At 42.9% G+C, this 24302-nt stretch overlaps 1 protein-coding gene across 3 annotated transcripts in view; it reads left to right on the forward strand.

Moving 5' to 3' along the window:
- Positions 1–24302, forward strand: part of CUX2 (cut like homeobox 2) — an 864175-nt gene that overhangs the window by 690468 nt on the left and 149405 nt on the right. For 2 of the 3 annotated variants that reach the window (XM_085636433.1, XM_085636434.1), the window contains one exon: positions 19401–19467. In XM_085636433.1, the coding sequence (XP_085492559.1) occupies positions 19401–19467 (67 nt within the window). Of the gene's footprint in view, positions 1–18864; positions 18934–19400; positions 19468–24302 lie in introns of those variants that run through there. The other variant, XM_085636435.1, reaches the window with a different exon arrangement.

A 24302-nucleotide genomic window follows, 5' to 3' on the forward strand; every position in this document is an offset into this window, starting at 1 on the left:
CCACTCCAGCTTCAAAAAAACTAGTCACCTAAGCCACCTAAATGACCTCGCTAATAGAGGACAAGGCATTGCTGGTGGACAGGGCACAGCTTGTTTGTACTCAACAACTACATCACTGCAAAGCCAAAACCATAATTCAGTATGGGATTCACCTTAGCATCGAAGGAGACATTTTTGATATATCGCTTGGTCATGCTGCCTTTGCTCCCACAACTAGCACCCTGGAAGCGGAATACAACAATGACCTCTAGCCGACTACATGGAACCGGGTGTGAAGATCTTTTGCACTTAATATGTATCTGCACAAAGCTATTGGACGAGCGACGAACAATGCTCCGCCCCCTCTTTAATCAAAGAGGCATTTGAACCTGCAGACAGGCGGTATTGGCTTGTTTTGAACAGACCGCTAAACAACTAAACTGCCGCTTTGTGAGATTCCTCAACATAGTAGAGAAGAGACTGGCGCTATTGCTATTTTGTGATGGAAAAACAGGTGAATCAAAAGATGTCTCCAGAAAATTCTGAGAAAACTTCAGTAATTGAACACAAAATCTATGCCACTATGATTGGAACATTCAAGCCTCCAAGGTCACAACTGACTAGGGGGTACATTCTAGAGCACCTTGCCATCTGTTTACACATTAAGCACTTTAACTTAGAAAAGTCTCTAAATGTATACTAAATTGGCTAATTTGCGCCAGTCATGTTTATGCATTAAGCACTTTAAGTAAGCAAGTTTTAAAAGGGTACATTTATTTGGCAAATTTTCACTGGCCACATTTACATCTTGACACACTGGCACTTTAACTTAACGTACTCTCTTGCTTCTAATTAATCTAAGTTAGGATCGAGACCCTTGGCATAAGTCTCCTGCGTACACCGCAATAGGAATTAACTAAGTACCTACTATTAGTGAACTCCTCGTTTACGAACTGAATATTTTGGCGCATCTGTACATGGCGTTTAAAGCACAACATTGGATGGATTTTACATGGTTTTAATTCAATGCTCTCATTTTTAATTGTAATGTTTTAATTACCTGTACGATAAACTTACTTACTTTTCCTTAGTAAAGTAGTTACCTGAAGAACTACAACTCTGTACATAGCTACAACCAAATTTCCACATTCAGTATCTCGCTTCTGTACCTTTCATTCACTGCGAACAATAACGCCAACTCTCTTCTAGCTGATTTTCAATCAGTCCTGCTGCTTGCGTCATTTAAAACTGTTGTCAAGGAACATCTGACCTTGCAAAAATCATCATACACACTCTAACCTATCACTGTAATCATGTAAATATGCATATATGATAGATATTTGTGTAATTTCACATATTGGTCACCCTATCCAACCCCCATATCTGTGTACCCATGCAAAAATGCTAATCAGGCCTATCTGCCATGTTCTGTTGCTATCTTGCAAAAATCATCGTGCACACTATCACTGTATACATGCACAGATGTATATATGATAGGTGTATGTAATTTCCTATATTGTTCATCATTCACCACATCCAACCCCCATCTTCATGTACCCACATAAATCTGCTAAGAGGTCCTATGTGTCATGTTCTGTTGCTGTGTACAGCATTTCTTGTTGAAGTGCTGTGTTGTGTACAAATACATATGACACCCTGTATTCTTACACATGCCTCCAAGTTGTACATATTATCAGTGTGGGTATCAGTTCACCTTGTGTTACCTGGGACACCACATTCCAGTCCTGTGCTTTCCTGGTATACTGCTTTGCAATCTGTAGTCCAGTTGGCTTAGTTGATGTGAGCTCAGACTGCCTCCCTGAGTGATTAGTTTGTTAAAGGCACACTGAAGAGAGGGGCATGGAGTCACGTGGTATCTGTAAGGTCAGTGGGAGTTGCTCCATCACAATTCACTGATCCATGGAAAGGTGGCTCTTGTTTAAGGACATTACCAGTGGCGGCGCCTCCGCAGTGGCGGAGGAGCGTCGCCCCACTGCTTGGCGCAGAGCCAGCAAACGAAAAATAAAACAATGCTCTAGCATCGTTGTATTTTGTCGTTTGCCAGCTCTGAGCCAGCTTGGGCAGGGGGAGGAGGAGCATGGGGAGGAGGAGTGCTTGTGCACTCCCTAAGAACGCGTATGTGTTTGTCCGGCTGTCTCAGGCCGTCCAAAACGCACGTGCGCTTTTAAGTTTCTCCAGCCCGCCTACATTCAGCAGCCGGGCTGGAGAAGCCCCACAGACTCCATGATCTGAGCTGAGCGTCTTTCCTGCCCATTCAGGCCAATTCTCGCACTGCGACCAGGATGAGGCCAGCAGGAGCGATGCGACACGATAGGAGGCCGGCGGCTTCAAGTACGTTTTTTAAATTATTATTATTAACACGTCCCTCCGCGCGTGTTCATACCCCCGTGGTACCCCGCCTCACCACTCTTTGTTAGTGGCAACCGCCACTGGACATTACGATGCAGCAAATATTTAAATGGGGAATTTAAAAAAGCCTGTGTAGCTTTTTCTGGGCTTCAGAGCTATTCGTATGTTTTCTTTCTCCAGATATGCCGATAACTTCATAATGTGCTCCAGAGCTTTCCCAGTGTCAGAGGCTGCCTGCCTCACTATCAAGTGGCGATACTACAGGCATTTTCTTCTTCACATTAGCACATCTTGGTGATGTGAAATAACATCCAACAGCGGTGTTGCCTACTATCTGTAACCGGTGCCAGCATTGACAGGTCCATAGACGCTGACTGCATAATGCAACAGTCGGCAACCTGCATGATGCATGGCAGGGCCTCTTCCCACATTTAAACATATCTACAAGCTCTCCTTAAGACTTCTTCAACACTTTTTTTGTTCAGACAATTGATTTATATGCCTCTGAAAGTGTTTGTTTGCTTGCTGCTGTTTACTCAGCAATGGACATACTGTTTATAACAAGGATACGGAGACGAGATGAGAAGAGGTAGACTAAATGGCTGTGCTGCTGACTTTAGACTCTTGGGACCTGCGCTCTAATCCCGGCATTAGTACTTAATTTGAAACCGTGTGATTTTGGGCGAATCGCTTAGCATCCCTGTGCTTAAAATTGTAAGTGTGTGAAATGTTATTCAAAGATGCGAATCCCTGCTATGCTCTTCAGACAGCAGGCCAAGGGCATCTCTTCTAAAATATCACAATGTGAAGTGTACTTCAAAACAGAATGGGCTGGTTTTAACTTTAGGGAAAGAGCAACTACAACTCTTCAGTTTTTTTTTGTTTCACAACAAATTTTATTGGGTTTTTATCACAAAGCGGGACCAGTATGGCCCTCATACACATGTAACACATGATTATAGAAAATCCCAGATAAATATAAACATATGGACATGCACCTTGTCCACCAGACTGCCCGCCCGTCCACCCACCATATATAATTAACAATGCTCCTATATAGAGTTAACACTGGTCTCCATTTCAGTTCCATGAGACTTGACCAAATCCTCTTATTTCGGTATCAAGTTGTAGTGCTTAAGTGCGAACAGGGTCCAGAACCAAGCCCCTATAATCTGTCCAACATAACCATATCTTCCGAGGTTTTTGTGGACAACCCCGAGCCTGGAACACTGCCACCTCCAACCCCATACAGTGGTCCATCCCTCGCTTCCAGCAACTCTGTAGCTTTAAAAGACCTGCTGCATGCAGTGGTTTCTCCCCAACAGGGCCGCCATCTTGGGACTAATCTCACATGAATTAAGCTTTCATATTGTAAAGTGCAGAGCTGCTTCAGAAAACTGCTGCCATGTGTTGCAGTTTCATACAAATGTGGTTCCAGAGGAGGGTTGACAGTTCTGCATTTATGACTAGTTTCCAAATGAAATGATTAAGTCTGTATCTAGCCACTAGAGTAAAAATACTGTGGGAGTAACTAACTTAGTTACCATAAGCTAAATCCAGACATATTGTATTGCATTTATTATAGTGCTTTTATCCAAAGTGCTGAGCATGCAGCACACACTCCAGTGGCAAAAGCAAGAGAGGACACTTTCATTCACAAGTAAGTCGGGCATATGGGTCTTGAACTGGGTCTTCATTGCCATCATGAATGAAAACAGGGGAGACACACCCTTAACAGGCACAGGTGTCTGAACACACAATTAAGGCTCTAAGAGAAAGTGCAAAAGTTGCACATGGAGGCTGGAGACATATTAAAGTAATAGTGCAGCAGAGCGAAGAGCAGAATGAGGTGTATATAAAGAGACCAGAGAGCATCAGTAAGCAGTGACAAGAGAATGGCCATATTTAAACATATGACATATTATGTGGAACCTAAAACAAAAAGAAGGGAGGGGAAGCCAACAGTGTTGGGCAAAGTGATTGGAAGTGTGTGAATGGCAGTGGCACGGAAGTGAGAAGAGAAGACAAAAACATGAAAAATAATAGAGTGAATTGAAGCAATTATGTATTTTAGAAGACTTAGAGGCCAAGAAAGTACAAGATTCTGAAGCAGGAGTTTCACAGATGAGGGAGAAATAAATTATCTGATTTTGCAGAGATTGTGTAGATAGCAGTGGTAGATTTTAGACACTAAACAGATTTGATGCTGAAAATTAAATGAGGAATTGCATTCAAAGGTATGATTGTGTGCAGCTCTAGAAAGGAATAGCCGAGATAGCGGAAAAAAAGAAGAAATACGTGGGAAGCAGGCAAGAAGAGAACATTTCATTTTTCTTATAGTGTTTAACTCACCGAGGGGGGAGAAGATCAATTGAGGCGCCATAACAGTTAGGTAATAATAACATAATGAGCTATGCTATATGTACACCTTGTGTCAGTAGAGGGAGAGAGATGGAGTTAGCATTGAAAGGTTGCAAGATCTTACGCAAGGTAAGAATAGCATTGTGAAAATGACCCTAGAAGAGGGGAAGCTTGCGACGCCACATGGCCATCTACATACAGCATGCCAACAGTAAATCTATGCACAGCGAATCACAGAGCCACCCGTGGTTTCTGAACAGTGGCCATGCTGCAGGAAGAGCCTGTGACATCAGGCAGTCACACTTGATAGGTAGAACCTGTAAAAGTGACCCCACATCAGAAGAGCCTGTGATGACTGTTGCCCATCAGTGCCACTCTGTGTGAGCATGAAGGGTGGTTGTGCATTGCTCGCCAGACAGAGCCCCACTGTTGGGCCTGGGATGCGTATTCGACATCTCCCGGTTAACAGGCGGTATGTCAGGGACAAACGAGTGACACACTGGGCATTAAATAGTAACAGTTTGGAATCCAAAGTAATTCTATTTTAGGCGATAAATGAGATTTGTAAAAACAGCATATTTTATCATAGCATTAAATTGTAGAAAGTTGGGCATTCCTGATCATATAGTCTGTCAGTAAAAATTGACACGCACTTACATCTTAGATATATTGGCAGTAAATCTGTCAATTTGGCGGAAGCAAGAACTTGACCTCAGGACGCATGATTAATGATGTCATCATCATCCTGCCATGGTCAATAGCCTTGTTATTCAGATTCACCATCGATAATAATAAGTATCATACACATCTTAACAAAGGCACAGCTTAAAGTGAAGTGAGGTGCTATTTGTTTTATTGCTAACCTCAGGGATTTTTCCTCCTCACTAAAAATGTGTTGTAAATATTGTAGATGATTAGCAAGATTGATGATCCCTACTACCTTTGGCATGAACACCCCATCTGGGATACGTGGCCATGATCGATTGCACCTTACCTCTGCCTGGACTGAGTTCATTATCCCCAGAGATTAATTAGAATTGTATTTACAATATCTCTAGTACACTGTCTCACCTGAAGGATGTAAGGCCCTCTTTTACATTACCATTACTGTTGCAAAATATTATATTGTACCAAATAGGTGATACAGCGCTAAAAGTCAATCATCGGTCTGCAGGGCTTGGTATGCAAAGGCATTTTTGCCCTGTCCACCATCCTTTGTTATGAGTTCTGAAAACATAGCAAGAACAGTACGGTCAGGAGTCAGTCTCAGACTTTGGGATTCTCCAGGTATCAGGCCTACAGAGGCATATTTCCAGACTGTTAGGACATTGTTTTCCAAAGGCCCCTACAGGTTACAGCGGCTGCATAAACACACACAGGCTTGTAAGTTCTAGAGAATGGGTAGCTGGAAACCGGGAAAGTGTTTTTTGGGCTTTATCTGCATTCAACCCAGTGTGTATCCGTTTGGTGTTCCATTATGTTTTTTGTGTTTGTCTCTTTTGACGGTTCCCTCTGTGGTTTTCTCCCTCGTAGGCAGGGCTCTACCAGTGTTTCTGCTTCCCTCAGGTCCCCTGCAGTTCCTTGTGACTAACCAGTTGGCATACCTCCATTGTTGGTGGTCTGCTATAGATAAATCTGACCAATTCTGCTGGACCGAGGCTCCCTTCTCTTTTGGGTTTCTGACTGTAACCTGGTAGCCGAGGGGCTAATTATAGAGCTACCCTTAACTTCATCTCAGTAAGCACCATATTGAGTCTGAGCTCTGGAGTGATGCAGGCTTGTTAAATACCCACTTCTAATATATTGTGTGCTTTTTTGCTATAGAAACCCAAAGGTCTAGCAAATCTTTGTGAAGTGCAGAGCAACATTACCATCTGGACCACGCCTATCTCTCTGTCACCTGACCCTTCTTTTCCCCAGGATAGAATTATCTCCAGGGATGTTTTTGCGCCCTCTGAAATGTGCTGTCTTAGGAAGAGAGGTGGATTCCCACCACTGCTGAGCAACCACAACCAGTTGAGTTCTGAAAGGTTGACATGCGCCATCATAGTTGTTCTCAAGCAGTAGGAGGCGAATACACTTCAGCAAATGGTGCAAGCTATAATTAAAATCCAAGATGAATTAAAGATGGTCAGTCAAGAAAGGACATCTTTGTTATACTGTATTAAGATGGCGCCCTGAGCCACCATAAGCTCTCTGACCAATGGTACCATTACCACTCCTACTTCACCCACAGCTTCCATAAATCTAAACCCATTAAGCACCGTAGGGAGTAGCGTTAGGGGTTCAGGATTTAGTGGCAATACTGGTGTGGCACTCCCTGAGAAATATTCAAGTGATCCTCATACTTTCTCCACATTTCTGGCCCAGTGTAACCTCCATTTTCTAGCTTTCCTACAAGTGTTTACACCTCCTCTAGCTCAGTCTTGTTTATTCTATCACATCTCTCTTAAGAAGCATTGGCCTAAGCTACCCCACTAATTCTAAATAAACATACTTTCTTAAAGTATTTTAGCTTGTTTCTGAAAGGTTTCAAGGTGAAGTTACTAACCATCAACCAAGGCCCTAGAGATGTGTTTCTTATATTGGGTTTTTTAAACAATTGTTGATGGAGGTTGCCTGGATGGACAAGGCTGCAACTGCTGCCTTCCATCTTGGGCTTCAAGAAGAAACAAAAGATTCCCCGGCACTAGTAGTAACTTGACCTGATTCTCTGAATGACTTGATTGATTTAGTATTGCATATTGAGTTACAACAGAAATGGTATAGTTTGGAGAGTCAAAGAACGCTTCAGCTTTTTCAGACTAATTGCAAAGATTCCAGTTCTATGTCTCCGCCTCAGACTTCTGGGGACAAACCTATGCAGATTGGTAATATGAGAAGGCCTCTGACCTCTAATAAGAGACTGAACACATGAAGAATTGTGTCTCTATTGTGGGAAAGCCAGACACTTCTTATGTATCTGCCCAAAGAAGCCGGTAAACGCTTGGGCTCGACTGTGAATAGCAAACCCAGGCCAAGCCCTATTATAGATATGGAGTTTGCCTCTTCCAAAACCTATTATTGTGTGGCAGTAGAATTAATGACTCCATCAGGCCTTGTACCGTTGTGGGCCTTACTATTGCGGAGCCTCTGGTTGCTTCATAGATATCACAGTTCGACAAACTAAGAAGATTCCATGTGACAAGAAGGCAAAGAAGGCAGTACCTGAAGAACTCCTCAGAGTGGGTGGCACCTCTTTAAAATCAGGGAAGGTGGAGTGGGAAACTACTTCTTTGGGGATGTCCACTGAAACAGGACTCTTTGGAAATTATAATATTTGAACAGATGCAGATCCTGCTTTCACAGTGATTTTGGGAATCAGTTGGCTCATGAAACATAATCCTGAGATTTAGTGTGGTATGGTCAGTAATCATTTCACAGACCGATTTTGTGAAAGTCACTTTTTCCCAAAGGAAGGTCTACTCAAACAACACCCTCTGTCGTGTTTGGTGACCCGGGCTCAAACCTCTCAGAAGTTCCAGAGCTGTAGAAGGATTATGAAGATGCCTTCAACAAGAAGGGAGCTGCTACATTACCTCCACAACGACCCTATGATTGTGCCATCGAGTTACAGCCTGAGGCAAAGAGTCCTCATGGAGGAAATATTAACCCATTAACTCCAAAGAGGGTCAGATCGCGAAAGAATATCTTTATGAACACTTAAAGAGGGATATATCTCTTTCCACCCCTCCTGCAGAAACTTCCATCAACAAGGAGGTTCTTTAAAGAAGCCTAGGTTGTTCATGTCTCCATATTAAATGTACTTTTCCAGTTAGTCCAGGTTTAAGCTGCTACTGAGAGATAGGCGAGAATGTTTATTTACTTTACCTTTAAGCATCTTTCTAACCTACATGACATTCATTTTGAATTGTGGGCAACTATTTTGCTCTGTAACTAGCTCAGATACAACAGGCAGTATTGCTTGCACTTTTTCTGTTGCATTACAGAGGGCTAATTAGTAATATTGTAATATTCTCCAGTGTTAGTCTTACACCATGCAAATGAGTCCGACATTGATGAAGGCTGCTCTGGGTGATCACAGAAACCCCATTATAGCAGTATGAATATGTCTGCAGCCTGTTTGTCCAGAAGGCTACTAGGTCCATCAAAAAGGGAAATAATACAGTAACAGAAAAATAAAGAGGACGCAACACAAGGCAGGTGGAGTTCAGACACAAAGCAAACATGTCCAAGCCAATGCTTCATTCTAAAATTCTACAAGAAAAAACTACATTCTCAGTACAGAAGAGCTCCGCCCCACCCCCCAACTATATAAACAATTGTTTTTACATATTTGCTTCAGCTTTTTTTCTATTGCCTTATGGAACTGAAATCTCTTTTTTATACCATGTTTTAACTTGGTAACTCTTTTGTATCAGTCTCGGGCAAGAGTAAGAAGAGATTAGTCAGAGTTTTACAGTGAATGAGAGTTTTACTGTGACTAATCTAATATTTGTCGTTGTGTTTGTCATTCAGGATTCTGAGTTATGCATGTGTTATGACTGAGGTTAGGGCACACTCAGAGAGATTGTATCCATATCTGTTTTCAGTGTGATCACTTTAAAACAGTAACGAAGGACTCTTTCTCCAAGAAGTGGTCCACTGCACTTCTTTGGGCCGTTAGCTTGCTGAAGAGCCTTTTCATGTGGGGCTTCTAACTCTTCTCTAGTCTGGTGCGTCTTCTGTGGCCTTGTCAGACCTGCTCTTCCGCTGGAAGCATGCAGAGCTGCAGCCTGGTCATTTGTGTATACCAATGCCAATCCAGTCTATGCAACACTGATTCTAGGTTCGGCAGAGCAGGGTTTGCGATACAATCCTCGGACTGTCTTTTGTCTTTGGCGACTATGGCATTGGATCTACCTTTATATACAAGAGCGAGTGAGTGAAAGCAGTGGGGCACAGGTAGCATAACTGCTACATGAAATGATACATGGAGACGCAACTAAACTCTTTATCATTCAGCGCAAGGCGTTTCCTCCAGTTTGAAGCATTATTAGACTTTCATTGCTGCATTTACTTTTGCTTATGTTGGTTCTTCTTCTCCTGCGTGTTCCCTCCAGTGCTGGGTTAATTTGATGTCTCTTTCCTCATCCCCATCGATTTTAGACAGCAGTGGCTTCCCAGAATAGGTTTAAAGAAAAATATTTGTCATCAGTCCATTGGGGAGATATTTGGTTTTTTTTGCCTGAAGGTATCTATGTGCCTCACCCAAAAGGTATTTGTGCACCAGTCACATGGCCTTGGATGGCGCCCTTGCTTGGGTAAGATGCTCGTGTAAGCCTTGCAAGATACGGACTGTTGTAGGCAACCCAGGAATGAAGTGAAACTTTGCATTTTGCACTTTTTAGAGTTGACCGCCATTAACCAACACATTTAGTGTAGCTAAGGTCACAATTCCTCTGCTTTAAGGGCATTTAAAATAGTGGTTCCCTCCATGAAGGAGTGAATAAAGGGGTTGAAGAAGTTATCCTGTTCCTTCTTATAGGGCATGACGATGTCGTCCCACCTGCGCCTTGTACCTTCGTGAGCACATCTCTGATCCCTGTGTCATCTTGGTGACTGTTCGAAGAGGAACTGACTGTCATTGACCACCAGAAACGCTCCACTCTTGCTCATTCAATGGTATTGAGCCGAGTGGCTGCCTTGGGATAATACCAAGCAGTATTTCCTATGTGATTAAAGTAATAAAGCAATCTAAGGTCTGTAAGTGCAGGCAGAAACAGGCTGCTCTTAGAGGAAGAAGGAGCTGTCCCTGTAAGCGCTGCCTCTGAAAGGCCAGCAGTGCTGGGGTGGAAGCCAGCCACGTGTTAGCCGCTTATTACAGTTTCAGTTTTGGGAGATCCTGTGATTTCTGTCTAGGCTGATGTGGATGTGGTTGTAATGTAAGGAACGCGTCATGTACAGTGTCTTTAACACTCCGGAACTGAGCACAGTCAAGCTCTCCAGCAGTGAGTCGCTGTTAGCTGGGAGATTCCAAGCAGCGTTTGAAAACAAGCAGTGGGTTCCAGCACCTGCAGGTTCTAGCTGTTGCTGCGGCTGCTGTCCCCAGGGGAGCCATTCAAAGCCTTGATGCTGTGTGATGCCTCCTTTGTACTTTCAGGTATGGCCCATTGTTGTTTCTGCTTTTTAAGTTGCTGTCTGTACGTAGTTGACAATATCTCTGTGTAGGTGTGTGTGTAAAGCCTTGTGAGTCGGATTAATAACACTTCCTAAAAAACGTTCCCAGATAATCTAATTCACAACACATATTTTTTTAGAATATGTCGTTATACCTTCAGGTCCAGGTCCCAGAGGGAGTTCTGATTAAGATGCCCTATATGGTTCATCAAACCCTTTATGGAATGTGCTGTTCATTACTGAAACACATACTTAAACCATATATGTCACCATCTTTTCTCTGACCAACAACTAAGCTCAATTCTTAGTTGCTTGATTTTTTTTAAAGCAGGCTTCAAGGTTGCACTTTTATCAGCGCCATTCACGTCCACTGGCAGCGCTCTTCCAGCGCCACTGCAGTCCATTTCTAATTGGCATCTATCAATTAAATATTTAAATATGTGACTATTTTCAAAAAAGCACTTTCCCACTCTGTTGCTGCTCCAGGGTGGGCTTAAGTGTGTATCAACAAGAAAAGTCTTAATAACACAAAGTAGTTTTATCTTTAAAGTAAAAACTGCACCACTCAGGGGCCATTGGTATCCTTTAAAAAGAGAATATGTTAAAAAAGGAAAGGTAAGACGGCTTTGACGGTCCGTTGCGCGTAACAGCATCTCAAAGTCAGTGGAAGAGACTTTCATATCTTTATAACTACAAGAATGCATGAGTTCTCAGTGTGAGGTCTATTTTATTTTTGTTTAAATCTTTTTATTAAAATTTTTGCAGATTTTTAAAACATACGATCAGAGCAGTGCTCATACAGTAGAAAGGAAGAAATAGAAAAGTGATGGCCAACAGCATAATGTTCAGTGCTTAATAGCAAAAGAAAGAAGAAAAACAGATGAATAGTTCACGGCAATCACATAAAATCATGGGTCAATACCCCTAGACAGGGCGGATCAGTGCTGATGAGTCTCACCAGCGGGTGACATGTAGTGCAGTCCGAACTCAACTGGGGACATAGGGTACAACAAAATGAGGACAACATAAGCCAAGGAAGGGAAACTGGAGTCTCTTAAGACCTGCTGCCGCATCTAGTGTAGCCGGGGGGAGCAGAGCAGCTAGGGTCCAGAGGCGATGGAGTTCTGAAACAGGAGTGCTAAAGCAATCTGGAGGGCAGCACTACTCTACGCCTCTATCAGTGAGGGATGGAGCCCGAGTGCCGGTCCCAGATAAAGCATTCGAGTCCCCCACATTAGTGACCACCTCCTGAAGCTTGGAAACCATTGTGTCCCACTGAGGCACTAGGGGAAATTTACGGATGCCAAGTAGGTCCTCCCTCGTAGTGCCACACCCTCCGCTTTAGCCCAATTAAGCAGGGATCTGCACTAGGCATGTGGGTGAGGCGATAAGAGGGGACTTCCAGCGCCTAGTGATCAATCGCTTGATCAGTGTGAGGTCCATTACTGTCACCCTGGTTAAGACAGGCCTTTTGAGGATGTTAATCTGTCGATGTCTCGACCACTGACTAACCAGTCAAAACTGCTAAGAAAGAAGTGAGTATCCGGCATTCCTGTTAAGATCATTAAGGTCCTCTTGAATTTGTATTACAATGAAAGTCGAGAGAAATAAATCCTTCTAGTAAATTCAGATACATCAAAAAAATACCCAAGGACTCTATACTCCAAATTGCTTATATACTCAGTATAGGTCCTAATTCTTTTTTCACTATGGTCCACAACAAATGATAATAACTTTTTCTATTTGTTCTTCTAAAAAAAGGGTATGGAGAGGCCATTAAAAATCACTCATTTTTAGAATTAAAAAAAATTAGGAAGACACCTCACTGGAGAGAGAAGGTTGAATTTTTACCAATACAAATTACACAATAAACAAGATGGTGGTTATTTGCACAAGGAAAGAAATTCTTTTTAGAGTCTGTAGTGTCTTGTGAATATGAATGCAAAAACAACAGTTGATGGACAGAATGCAGAACAATGTCATACATTCACCCCAGTACAGCAGGACCCTTCTGGTCCCTGATGTGCTCCATAGGAGAATGACGTTATCGGTTGGTTTAGGATGCAGTGCGGGCAGTTAACGGTTGCACTCTGAAAGAAAAAGATGTGCACTACAGAGCTCCGTATGTGGCGTGGTCCTTTTCATGCTTTGGGGCTGGGGAGGACGCTGCAACTGGCGATGGGTAAGGGATACGTGCCCCAAAGAAACAAGACTGCTCTCCCTGAAAGTTTGCCATGGTCCGGCAAACTGTGGATGCATAACACGTGCTCCTCCATAGAAGTGAAGCAGTATACAGCTGACGTATGTGGAGTCAAAGCACCACTGCAGCCAGTGCAAGGTTTTCGAAGCAGGCGAAGGTCCTGCGTAGAAGACTATACACCGTCCGCTAGGAGCCTGCTGGTAAGGCCAAAATAAGAGGTACTGCGCCACAGCATACCACAGAGCCATCATATGAACAGAACGACAATGCTAAAGGCAGCAACAACCAGGTACAGAGAAGCACTGAAGGCAGCCAAAGCCAGGTGCAAAAGCGCACCAAAAGCAGAAGCATCCAGGCGCAAAGAAACGCTAAAGACAGTGAAGACTGGGTACAATGCAGAAGGCCGATAACGGTGGCGACCAGATGCAAGAGACCAAACCGTTACTCATCTCCAAAGATGGAAAAGAGGCCATACAACATCAGATCAGCCACAACGACACCAATGTAAGCATGCAGCCAGTGCTTACATATGGTTTAGGTTCAAGTGGGCAGCAGACGTCACTGGAGGGGACCCCGCTCTCAACAACGCCAGTAAGTTTCACCACTGGCTACAGTGCTGCAGCCTTCCTGAAACCATCACTTCCATTCAATACTATCAAAAAGCAGAACTTTGGCACCAGATGGACTGCATGGATCGAAACATTTGAATATTTAATCGATGCACTAGAAAAAGTAGATGACAAAAAGATCATCAAGTACTTAAAGAACCTTGCAGGTGACGGAGCGAAAGAAGTGATTAAGAAAATACCACAAGCTGATGAGATATCTTACTGCCAAATAAAGGAGACATTAGAAAAAAGTTCAATCCAATGCAGAATGTCAACTATGAAAGGTACATGTTCAACCAGGCAAGACAGCATACTGGTGAAACGACGGATGAGCTTGTTGAAAGTCTTGATGCCCTCATTAAGCATTGCAAGATCAACTAATTCTATGATGAAGAAGTAATAGGTCTCAGAGTCATCGATGGTTGCCTGTCTGACTCTTTCAGATGGTGTATGCTGAGGGAGACACTCAGTCTAGAGAAGGTACTTGTGGCTGTGAGAGCAGAGGAACGTGCGTATCGACAAGCTGTTGATATGGAAGCTGGAATAGCCCAGAGCGAATCAGCTTTGAACATGAAAAGTAAGCAGAGACACAAGGTCGAGGGCCATAAAGTGATGTTTCAGAGTAAAAAGAAATTGTGTTCTTAATGTAGATTCTCCTTCCTACACGCAGGTAAATGTACCGCCATTGGAAAAGTATACAAAGACTGAAGGAAAAAAAAACATTACATAACGGTTTGCAAAGCGCAAGAGAAACCGCTGTGTCACGTCGAGAAGAGAAAATGGATGGCAGAAACTTCCAGAAGCACTCTAGCCACACCTACAAGGCCAAATGGCGACATCAATTGAGGTAAGTGGAAACTAAACGAAGTCGATCATCATCAAAGTCGTCTTCTAAAGGCTCTTCATCATTGTCGAGCGACAGTGAAGAAGATGGCTGTGAAATTATGATGTAAACCACTAAACGACGTCCACATGTAAGTTTGGCCGGATGCAGAGAAGAACTCAAGTCCAAGAAAGATCGCCATGTGAAAAAACCTAATTTATTTGGACAGTGCACTAAGGTCACACTAAGGATGAATGTTTGCTTCATAGCTTTTATCATCGACAGTGGTGCATCGATAAACATCATGAAGGCAGAAAAACAAAACGAACTGTCTCCGGTGCCCTGTCTCACACTGTCAAAGATAAAGGTATACACGTGAGCTGCCTCCGCGCCATTCCAAATTCTAGGACTATCTGTAGCAACCATGCAACACAAGAAGATTAAAGTGCAAGCGCCAATACATGTTCTTCAAGGTACATCGTCAAGTGCATGTTTGCTCAGTTTCAGTACTGCTGCTGACACGTGGCTGATCTTGGTCATGCATAACTCGAATGCACATGCTGAAATAGTGAGTCCGTTCCGGTTGTTGTTTCATGGACTAGGAATGCTTAAAACAATGAAAGTGCAACGTCACATTAATGAGGACGTTGGTCCTGTTGCTCAACGACATCGTCAAATTGCTTTCCATCTCCAGGAAGATGTTGAGAAAGAAGCGCTGTTGAAGCATGATATCATTGAAGACTATACTGGTCTAGGGCAATGTGTTTCACCCATAGTGGTAGTGCCAAAAAAGGACATTGGAGGTGCTGTGCTCATTTGTGTTGATATGCCCCAAGCTAACAAGGCAATCGAGAGCGAACTGCACCCAGATCCCCACAATGCAGACATGATTACACAGCTGAATGGCGTCAAAGTCTTTTCCTGCCTTGACCTGAACAAGGGGTATCATCAACTCGAACTAGAAGAAAGTCGCAGGTACATTACTACCTTTTCAACCCAAGTTGGTTTGTCAGATATAAAAGACTATGTTTTTGGGTGTTGTTAGCTGCAGAACTTTTTCATGACGCTATTCGCATACAGCGTCACACAAGCTTTTAATAACAGTGATGATATACTGGCATTTAGGGCCAATCGAAATGAACATGAAAAGGCTCTTACACAAGTATACTATTTACTTGCTGATGCAGGTCTCACTTTGAACGCAGAAAAGTGTGAGTTTCACAAAACAAAACTCAAATTGTTCGGGCATATATTCTCTGAAAAGGGGATGACACCAGATCCACCTAAAGTGAAAGCCTTATCATCCACTTATCCCCCACAAGATGTGACCTTGCTGCGTTCTTTACTCAGCAAGACCAGTTACTGTTCCAGGTACATTTGTGACTTTGCCACAGTCAGTGCCCCATTGAGAGATTTAACAATACGGAATGCTCTGTTCAAGCGGTCACATACACATGATCAGAGCTTTAAGAAAATCAAACATGCAATTGAGAATTCAAATGAAATGTCCCATTTCGATCCAAAACGTCATACTGAGATTGTGGTAGATGCAAGCCCGGTGGGGTTGGGTGCGATCCTTGCCCAGCACAATGGACACAACAATGCTCAGAGACACATTGTGGCTTATGGAAGCAGGAGTCTGTCGCAAGCCGAATGTGCTTATTCCTAACCTGAGAAAGGAAGCCTAGCTGTAGTGTGACCTTGTGAACACTTCCATGTGTTTCTATACAGAAGGCACTTCACCCTTGTCACTGATCACCAGGTGTTGCTCACCATTTTCGGAAATCCGAAAGCCAAGACGCCCCCTTGCATCGAGAGGTAGGGGTTGCAACTGCTAGAGAATGATTACACTGTTGTGCACAGGCCAGGGAAAGATCAAAAACCCACTATTTTTCATGAGCATCATTGCAGTGTCAGTACAAAGTCTGAAGAGGCTAAGGCATATATTAACTTCATAGTTAAGTCAATCACGCCTGCATCAATATCTGTGGAACAAATTCTTGCTGCTACGAACACTGATCGAGATATGCTTGCACTCAAGGACTTTCTTGCACAGCAATCCTGGAAGAAACATACCTGACCTCTTACAGTTGACTTTGAAATCAAAAGTTCAAAAATGGGAGAGAGGAAATTTCTGTTACTCAAGAAGACATTATATTCCGAGGTTTGCAAATTGTCGTTCACAAGAGTCTGAGACAACTAGTCATTTAAATAGCTCACAAGGGTCATTTGTCGCCACTAAGAGAGCTCTCCGAGACAGAGTTTGGTTTCCTCTCATTGATAAAAAAGTTGAAAGAGAACTAAATGCCTATCATTTATATAACTGCTTATCTCCCAAACCAACACAGCATCCATTAGTTATGTCTGATCTTCCAAAGCAAGCGTAGGAGAGGATTGCAGTTGATTTCTTTGGACCCCTCAACTAGGGACATCGTCTCTCTGTAGTCATTGATGAGTACTCATGATTTCATCTTGGAAGACCTATCATCAACCACACATGACAAAGTCATTGGGACATTAAATGATAGTTTTGCAACATAGGGTGTTCCCTCCATTCTTAAGCCTGACAACGGCCCACCTTTCAATAGCAGTTTAAGGACTTTCTCACTAATATGAATGTTAACATCAGAAAGGTACACCTCTCTGGCCACAGGCAAATGGTGTTTTCAAACAATTCATGGGCACTCGAAAGAGAGTAGTTCAGCGTGCTGCGCGAGAAGGAAGTGGCCTCAAGTCAGCTTTGGGTTTAGCCCTTCAGGCTTACAGGTCAACTCCCCAATCTATGACAGGTGAAAACCCCACCACCTTGATTTTTGGGAGAGTCATGGGAACAAAAATGCCACAATGGACCACTAATAGGTCAACAGAGGCTGTCGAGATCTGTACAACGGATTCCTTTCACAAGTCCAGTATGAAGACCTATGCTGACAAACATCGATGTGTTTGGGACACGGTTTTCAAGGAAGGGGACCAGGTCCTGGTCAGACAAAAACGGAAACGCAAGTCTGACTCTCTGTTTGATGCTGACCCACCGAGCATTGTGGCGAGCAAAGGACATATTGTGACTGCTCATCGTCCTGGAAAATCCATCACAAGATACTCATCACGTTTCAAGCACTTGCCATAATGTTCGTCGACTCAAAATGTTCGAAGTGAGACATGTCCAACTAAGAATCTGGAGAGCTCAACTCCTATGCCTGCCTCTGTGTCACCTGTACCCAAGGTAGGCCTCTCTCCTGTATCTCATCAACCTCACACGATGAGATCTAGAAGACTGGTTCAAGCACTTCAGTGACTCATTGAGGAACTATATTGTGCATATTTAAAATGTCTACTTCCTATTTAACAAAGAGGGAGATGTAGTATCTTGTGAATATGAATAGCAGGACCCTTCTGGTCCCTCATGGACTTTTTAGGAGAATGACTTAATTGGTTGGGTGTTTCTGGATGTGGGTAATAAAGTTTATGATGCAGTGCAGGCAGTTAAGGGTTGCACTCTGAAGAATAAAGACGTGCACTACAGAACTCCACGTGGCTTGGTCATTTGCATGCTACCAGCCTGGGAAGGATGCTACAGCATCCATGCTTTTGAATTTTCTTTTAGTTAGGCACTCCTCATTTGTTTCTTACTCAGTGGACATGGAATCTTTATTTACTTCCTCTGTAAACGCAGATTTTTTGTCTTTTCCGGGATATTAATTAGGTCCAGGTTGTTTATATAAAAAACGTGTTTCTCCAGCAGCATAGCAGAATCACTTGTAATCTTCGGCATAATATTGTGAGTGGAAATGACATAAGATTGGGAGTTTATATATTTCTCACCTGGGGATAAATGATCCGGGTTCCTTACCCAATGACATTGATGTTATGTGCCTATTTGATTAGGGCAAATGAAACAACATGTAAAAGTTTTCATAACCTGTCTACAAGAGTCTGGCCTGATATGGTCTTAGGAAGAGTGGGAAATCCAGGTGCAGAAGGGTTATCAACATTTCCTGGACTTTAAATTCTGACTTTACCTCAAGCTAAGTGAGAAAGAAGAACGTTGGTGGTCTCAACCACAAACGCCAATAGTTGACTAACTTGTTTACTTCCAAAACAAGAGCTTGACATTGTCACTAACTTTAATTTGTTTGTACGTTGAAGTGCTCAAACTGTTGGACATACAACAGGCACGAAGGGATGAAGATGCGGGAAAAGGGAGGAGATTAATTGAAAGAAAGGTGGTTGTTTTTGAAGGAACTATTGACATTTTTTAAGTTGCTGATGTTTTTTGAGGCTTTGCCGCATAGAGTTCCAACTCTTTCTTCTAGGTGTTCTCCTGTTGATGTGATTCTGGTCACTGACTGGGAAGCCTGGCTGGTACTGCAAGGACTCTCTCGCCTCACATAATACAAATCTGAAAAAATATGTTTATGAAATAACATCAGTGGGTAGCTACATTTTAATTCATTTCAAATCTGTTGCATACATATGTTTTCTCACAAACATCGACTGTGAATTGAATTTTATTGTATTGACCTTGGCAGGATGTAAGGCTGGGGCTAGCCTGGTTAGGGTTGAAGCCGCAAGATTTAATTTTAGCAAATCCTACATGGGATGCCCTAACCAGCTAAGAATTCAGACTACATGACAATCAGGGGTTTAATTAAAACTCTTCCACTTAGTTAATATCTTCTGGCTGCGGTGGCTAGACATATTGCTGAATGTAGTGCTTGGAAGCCAAGATATATGTCTGAGTGTCTTACAAATGGTAAATAGAATGTAATCCCACTGGCTTGGGAGGGAATGCCTGCAAAACTAAAAGGCAAAACGAATAAATGTCCTCAATTTTTATGTTTATTTATATTAAGTTTATTGCAAATCACACTCATATTCTGCATTTGTTTGTATTGGTCAGCGTTGAAGACAACCCGGATGGAGCTACTTGATCTGCGGTGTAAATATGACAAAGAAGCTGCGTCAAAGTAAGTGACTACATTTTGTTTAACAAAGAAAAGCTCGGAGTCAGAATACAAAAACAGATTCTTTTAACCGCAGTCGACATCTTTCATTCTGAATGCGGTATTTGTCAAGTGCGATGGGGCTGGATAGGCGCCAGATACAACCAGTGTCATTATTCCACGTCTGCTGCACAATATGCACCAAGGACATGATGGATGCTAGCTGGTGGTGTTATTGGGGACTGTGCGGGGTGGTCCTGATTGACACACTGTGTGGGGTGGGCCATTGACACATCAAACATACGGATGTCGTTCCAGGTGCAGGTTTCCGCTCCAAGGGGAAGGACAATAAGAGGATCCTTAATCATCATCAGAATTTGTGCACATGCACTGTGTTGGACTTTGTGTTGAGTTCAGTCTTAAATAATTGATAAGATGCTCTTGACTGGAGGTAATTTTTTAATACCAGGAAAATCTCCAGGGACCTATGGCAATTGGAAGAAACAGAAACAGAGGTCCCTAGTTAAAGTAATATGCAGAAATTATATGCTGTCAAATGAAAATGCTAATCAATTAAACAAGTGACACACATGTGATAAATGTGATTATCTTGTTTGTCAAAATAACAATAACAACACAGCCCGTCATAACAAATGATATATTCAAAAGTGGGTCTGCGGTATAATCAGTCGACGGTGTTTCGACTCTCAACAAATACCAGGAATCATCATCAGGACTCTAATGTATATTATGAGCCCTAGACTATATTAGCAAGAGTTTGGAATATATAGTAACGGTATTGCAATTGGACAATGTTTGTAAGTGTACCCTAATGTTGTGAGTGAAAACCTTTGTCTCAATAGTGAAATAACAGTAGCTGCATCCAGCACATTTATAATGGGCTATGACAGGGGGAATGCCCTAATGGTCAGTGAGGGTCAGCATAGGTTTCATAGTGAGAATGGCAGCGCGAACCAGATTATCTTTTACATTATTTTCCTTTTGTAGAGACAAACATCGGAACATCACATGAAAGGTCCCCTGCAGCATGCATTGTCCAATGTTTTTAATACCTTGGGAAGCATATTGGGAACAGGTACTGAAGGTTTCACCGATTGTTTGGGATAACCATGGGCTAAAAGTTTATTGGAAAGTATCTTTGTTTCTTTGAAAAAATCTTCCATGCGCTAACAACAACGCATAATGCGTAAACATTTGCAGTATGGTAGCGAATCCCTTAGTGAGCGTGGGTGGATAATGTATGCCAGAATAGTGTTGTTTTTAGTCGGCTTTCTGTATGAGGAGGTATATAGATGGTTGCTATCAGTTTTCATAATAAGGTCTAGGAAAGAGATCTTTGCATTGTGACTTTGCTTGGTGAAATTTATCCTGTTACAATTTTGGTTTAGCCAGGTGTGTAGTTGTAATAGGAGGAAATGTGGCCTTGCCAAATGAGAAAAACGCTGTTGATGTATTGTTTCCAAAACATAATGTTATTTCTGAATAAGTTGGAATCTGTGACAACCCTTGCGTTTGGCACAGGCTGTCGCGGGCTCCTAAGAACACTTTGGGCACCTGTATTCATTCAGGCACTGAACATGCCCAGATCATTCGCTGCCGAAGCTGCGAAATAAGCAATAGGTAGAGTGGTCCATACACTGGCTCCGTGGGCCCCTTCCATACAGCTATCTTTAGACCTGCTGAGATGCTGTGTGGCAAAATACGATTATTTATAGCAATTTGTATTGGTTAACCTTCAGCCAAAATGAAACATGCTATTTACAAATGTCATGCATAAAGTCAGATTAATAACGCCATTGGCAGAGCTCTGAAGTTTCTCAGTTTCATATGTAAGGAACTTATCTAGACCGGATTCTTTGCTTTGCAGCATGGACGTGGGACTTGTAGAACTGTTTATCTCATTATTAAATTAGAATTACAAGTCCCAGCATTCAGTACAAAAACATGGACTGGATGAGTTATTCGCCTATGGACCGGGGGAACTAGAGAGCTCTGCATTGGTATAGCCTGTCATTTCCCACCTTTGAGTACATTGATGCTCAGGTACATCAGAACTATACATATGTACGTTTTAAAATGATTTAAAAAAATGCACCAAGACGAACAGGTGGTTTACTCATTTTCACTTATCATTTTGGAATATTGATATCAGTCAAATATAAAATGCAAAATATAAATGTATTAATTTCAAACATGGAGTATACACTTGAAGCCCAAACGTAGTGAACGTTTAGGGTTAAGGGGTGTCTCTGCTGGACAAGAAAGATATGAAAAAAGGTGCAATTGCACAGCAGGGTTGCTTTTCCCATTTAGTAATTGTACAGTTTGTATGATTGCACATTGAGGAAGCAGCGCAGTGAAAAATGTCAACAATTGCCCCAGTCACATGACCTGTAACTGATGCAGGCTTCCGGGATTATTGCTCGTCATGAGTGTGAGTTTTCAGAATTAGTAACTCTGCACCCATTCCTAGGGATACTACTACAAGTGTAGATTTACTATATATTTGAGAATTGCCAATCGCTCTTTTTCAACGCCAGTTTGCTAGTTTATAAATACCTGTGTGATATCAAATTTGTGACGTCAAGTGAAACTCACGCATTTGTGACATCAAATGAAAATTCAAATACCTTCAGCTGTTGTATTTCAGAAATGTCACTTTCTGCTTCTGTATGTTATGTATCAGATTGTTAACCCAAGAAGCCACCCCTGGGTCCTCTGCGCATACCCTTATTTACAAAATGCCGGGGTCCCTCATTCCAATAACTCCTTTGGGCGGGGAGTTATTCCCATCTACTCATGTTACAACCTTGTCTCTTTCCCATCCTTCATGAGTGAGTTGGACCCCTGGAATATGAACCTCATACTTGATTTGTAGCTAAACCCCTGGAGTCCCGTATTCATAGGGGGTGTTAATTAGAAGTTATAATTAGCATTTCCCAAAGCAAGTATAGTTTCAAGGAGCGAGTCACTGACATTGAACAAGTCACTCAAACTTCCTGGTTAAAAAAAAGATGTGTAGGCACGCTTGGGAAACGCTCGCCTACGGCTAAATGTTGTCAGAGCTGTCATTTACATCCACTTCCACCCAGGGCTTAAAGGGGTTAAAAAACATTTCATTGACACAGTTCTCTACTGCTACCAATCACCAACAAGAGGCATTCTACAACTTGGCTTTGTCCAATGATGCCAGCCTGCGTTTTGAGATGTATTGTGACATTGCTCACCGGATGCCTCTTTAAAAGTTTGTGGGCTGCCCTAATCAAAGATCTTATTAGGGCTCAGCTTTATTTTTAGTGTGCCTGCGGCCCCTTCTGCATATTGAAGTCAACTTTAGTTTATCTGTATTGAAGGGAAGCTCGATTTGCACCCCAGGTTGCCACAGTTTGAAAAGGAGGAAAATATGCTCATGTGACTTAAAAGGGGACTGTTCACTGGAGCATCCATGTACAGAGTAACTGTGAGCGCCCAAAGTCGGCTTGAAATTAGAAGCTTACCTCGTTCCAGTAGCGGCTGCTACCGGACGTGGGGCGAGGGGGGGTTAATTAACACCAAAAAATCTTACCTTAAAACGGCTGGCCACCACCTCCCCGCGTCCTCTTCCATCCTGCAGTCGGGCTGCCCGCAGGAAGCACCCGGCACACGCGCTCCCCTGAGCCAATCACAACGCTGCAATGCAGCGTTGTGATTGGTCTGAGTGTCGTGGACCGGCGCTCAGACTCGAACAGGGAGCTTGTGCATGTTCCTACCAGGCTGTGTAGTGCAGCCTGGCAGGAACATGCAAAATGCCCTAGAGGGCCGGCCAAAAAGTTCATGCGCACTTTGGGAGTGCAAACCACTGCTACCCTGTTCTCTGCAGCCCTGTCCCACACTGCACACCGGCTGCATGCAATAAGAAAAATAAAATGACAGTAACGATACGTTATTGTCATTTTTCTTTTTTCCTTTTGCGCAGTGGGGCAACACTCCTCCGCCTTAGTGGAGGAGCCGCCACTGCCTCCTTCTCTTTTTAATTAAAACTCCTTGTTCCTCTCAGGACTACACGTTCACTTGTATGGAAATTGTCATCAAAACAGCCCGTCCCTAAGTAAAATAATCTTCACATTGGGGCCAGAATATCATGTCCCTTGAATGTGGGATGCCCGACCATCCCTAGTTTCCATTGTTCTAGCTTTGGTGACCATTTGTTGGCACGCCCGATTATCCCTCGTTTGGTGACCACGTCTTCAGTATTGTGGGACCTGCTCTGTGGAGCAATGTTTCTGATGAGCACCAAGCTCACGATCTACTTCCAGCGTGAAGTATTTGAAAAGTATGGCTATCCAAGGCCACTTATTCTTTGTGTAGTTCTCGTGCCCAGCTATTTGGCTCTCTGGTCACTGAAGTGCCATTGCTGTTGCAATTTTATTTTCTTGCAAATTGGAATTTATAAGGATAAGAATTAAAACAAGAATCATATTTTCATTTATGTATGGAACAAATATACCCATGTTCTTGTTTTTAGGTCGAGCCTAGTGCAGCACGCATGCGCTGTTCTAGGAAAACCACTTCTTGGAATCGCTCTGGGCTTTCCACACGCTCGTCCTTGTGTTTATTATTTTCATTGGTGTTTGCGTGTGTCTTTCTATAAAAGACATCACACAATTGGTCAAAGGCGTCTGCATGTATCCGTCCACGGCCTATTCTTGCGGTTACGAGCAGGGGCGTGCCTTCTATTCGGTATCAGATTTCAGAGGCTTCGCGTCGCGTTCACTTTGGGGCCGCGACCGCGCGCCCGGGCACTGTTTTCTGTAAACAGCGCTTGTTCTCCTAGCCATCAACCCCCTTCCTATTACATC

This window comes from Triturus cristatus, chromosome 11 (assembly GCF_964204655.1).
Source record: "Triturus cristatus chromosome 11, aTriCri1.1, whole genome shotgun sequence".
NCBI lineage: Eukaryota > Metazoa > Chordata > Amphibia > Caudata > Salamandridae > Triturus > Triturus cristatus.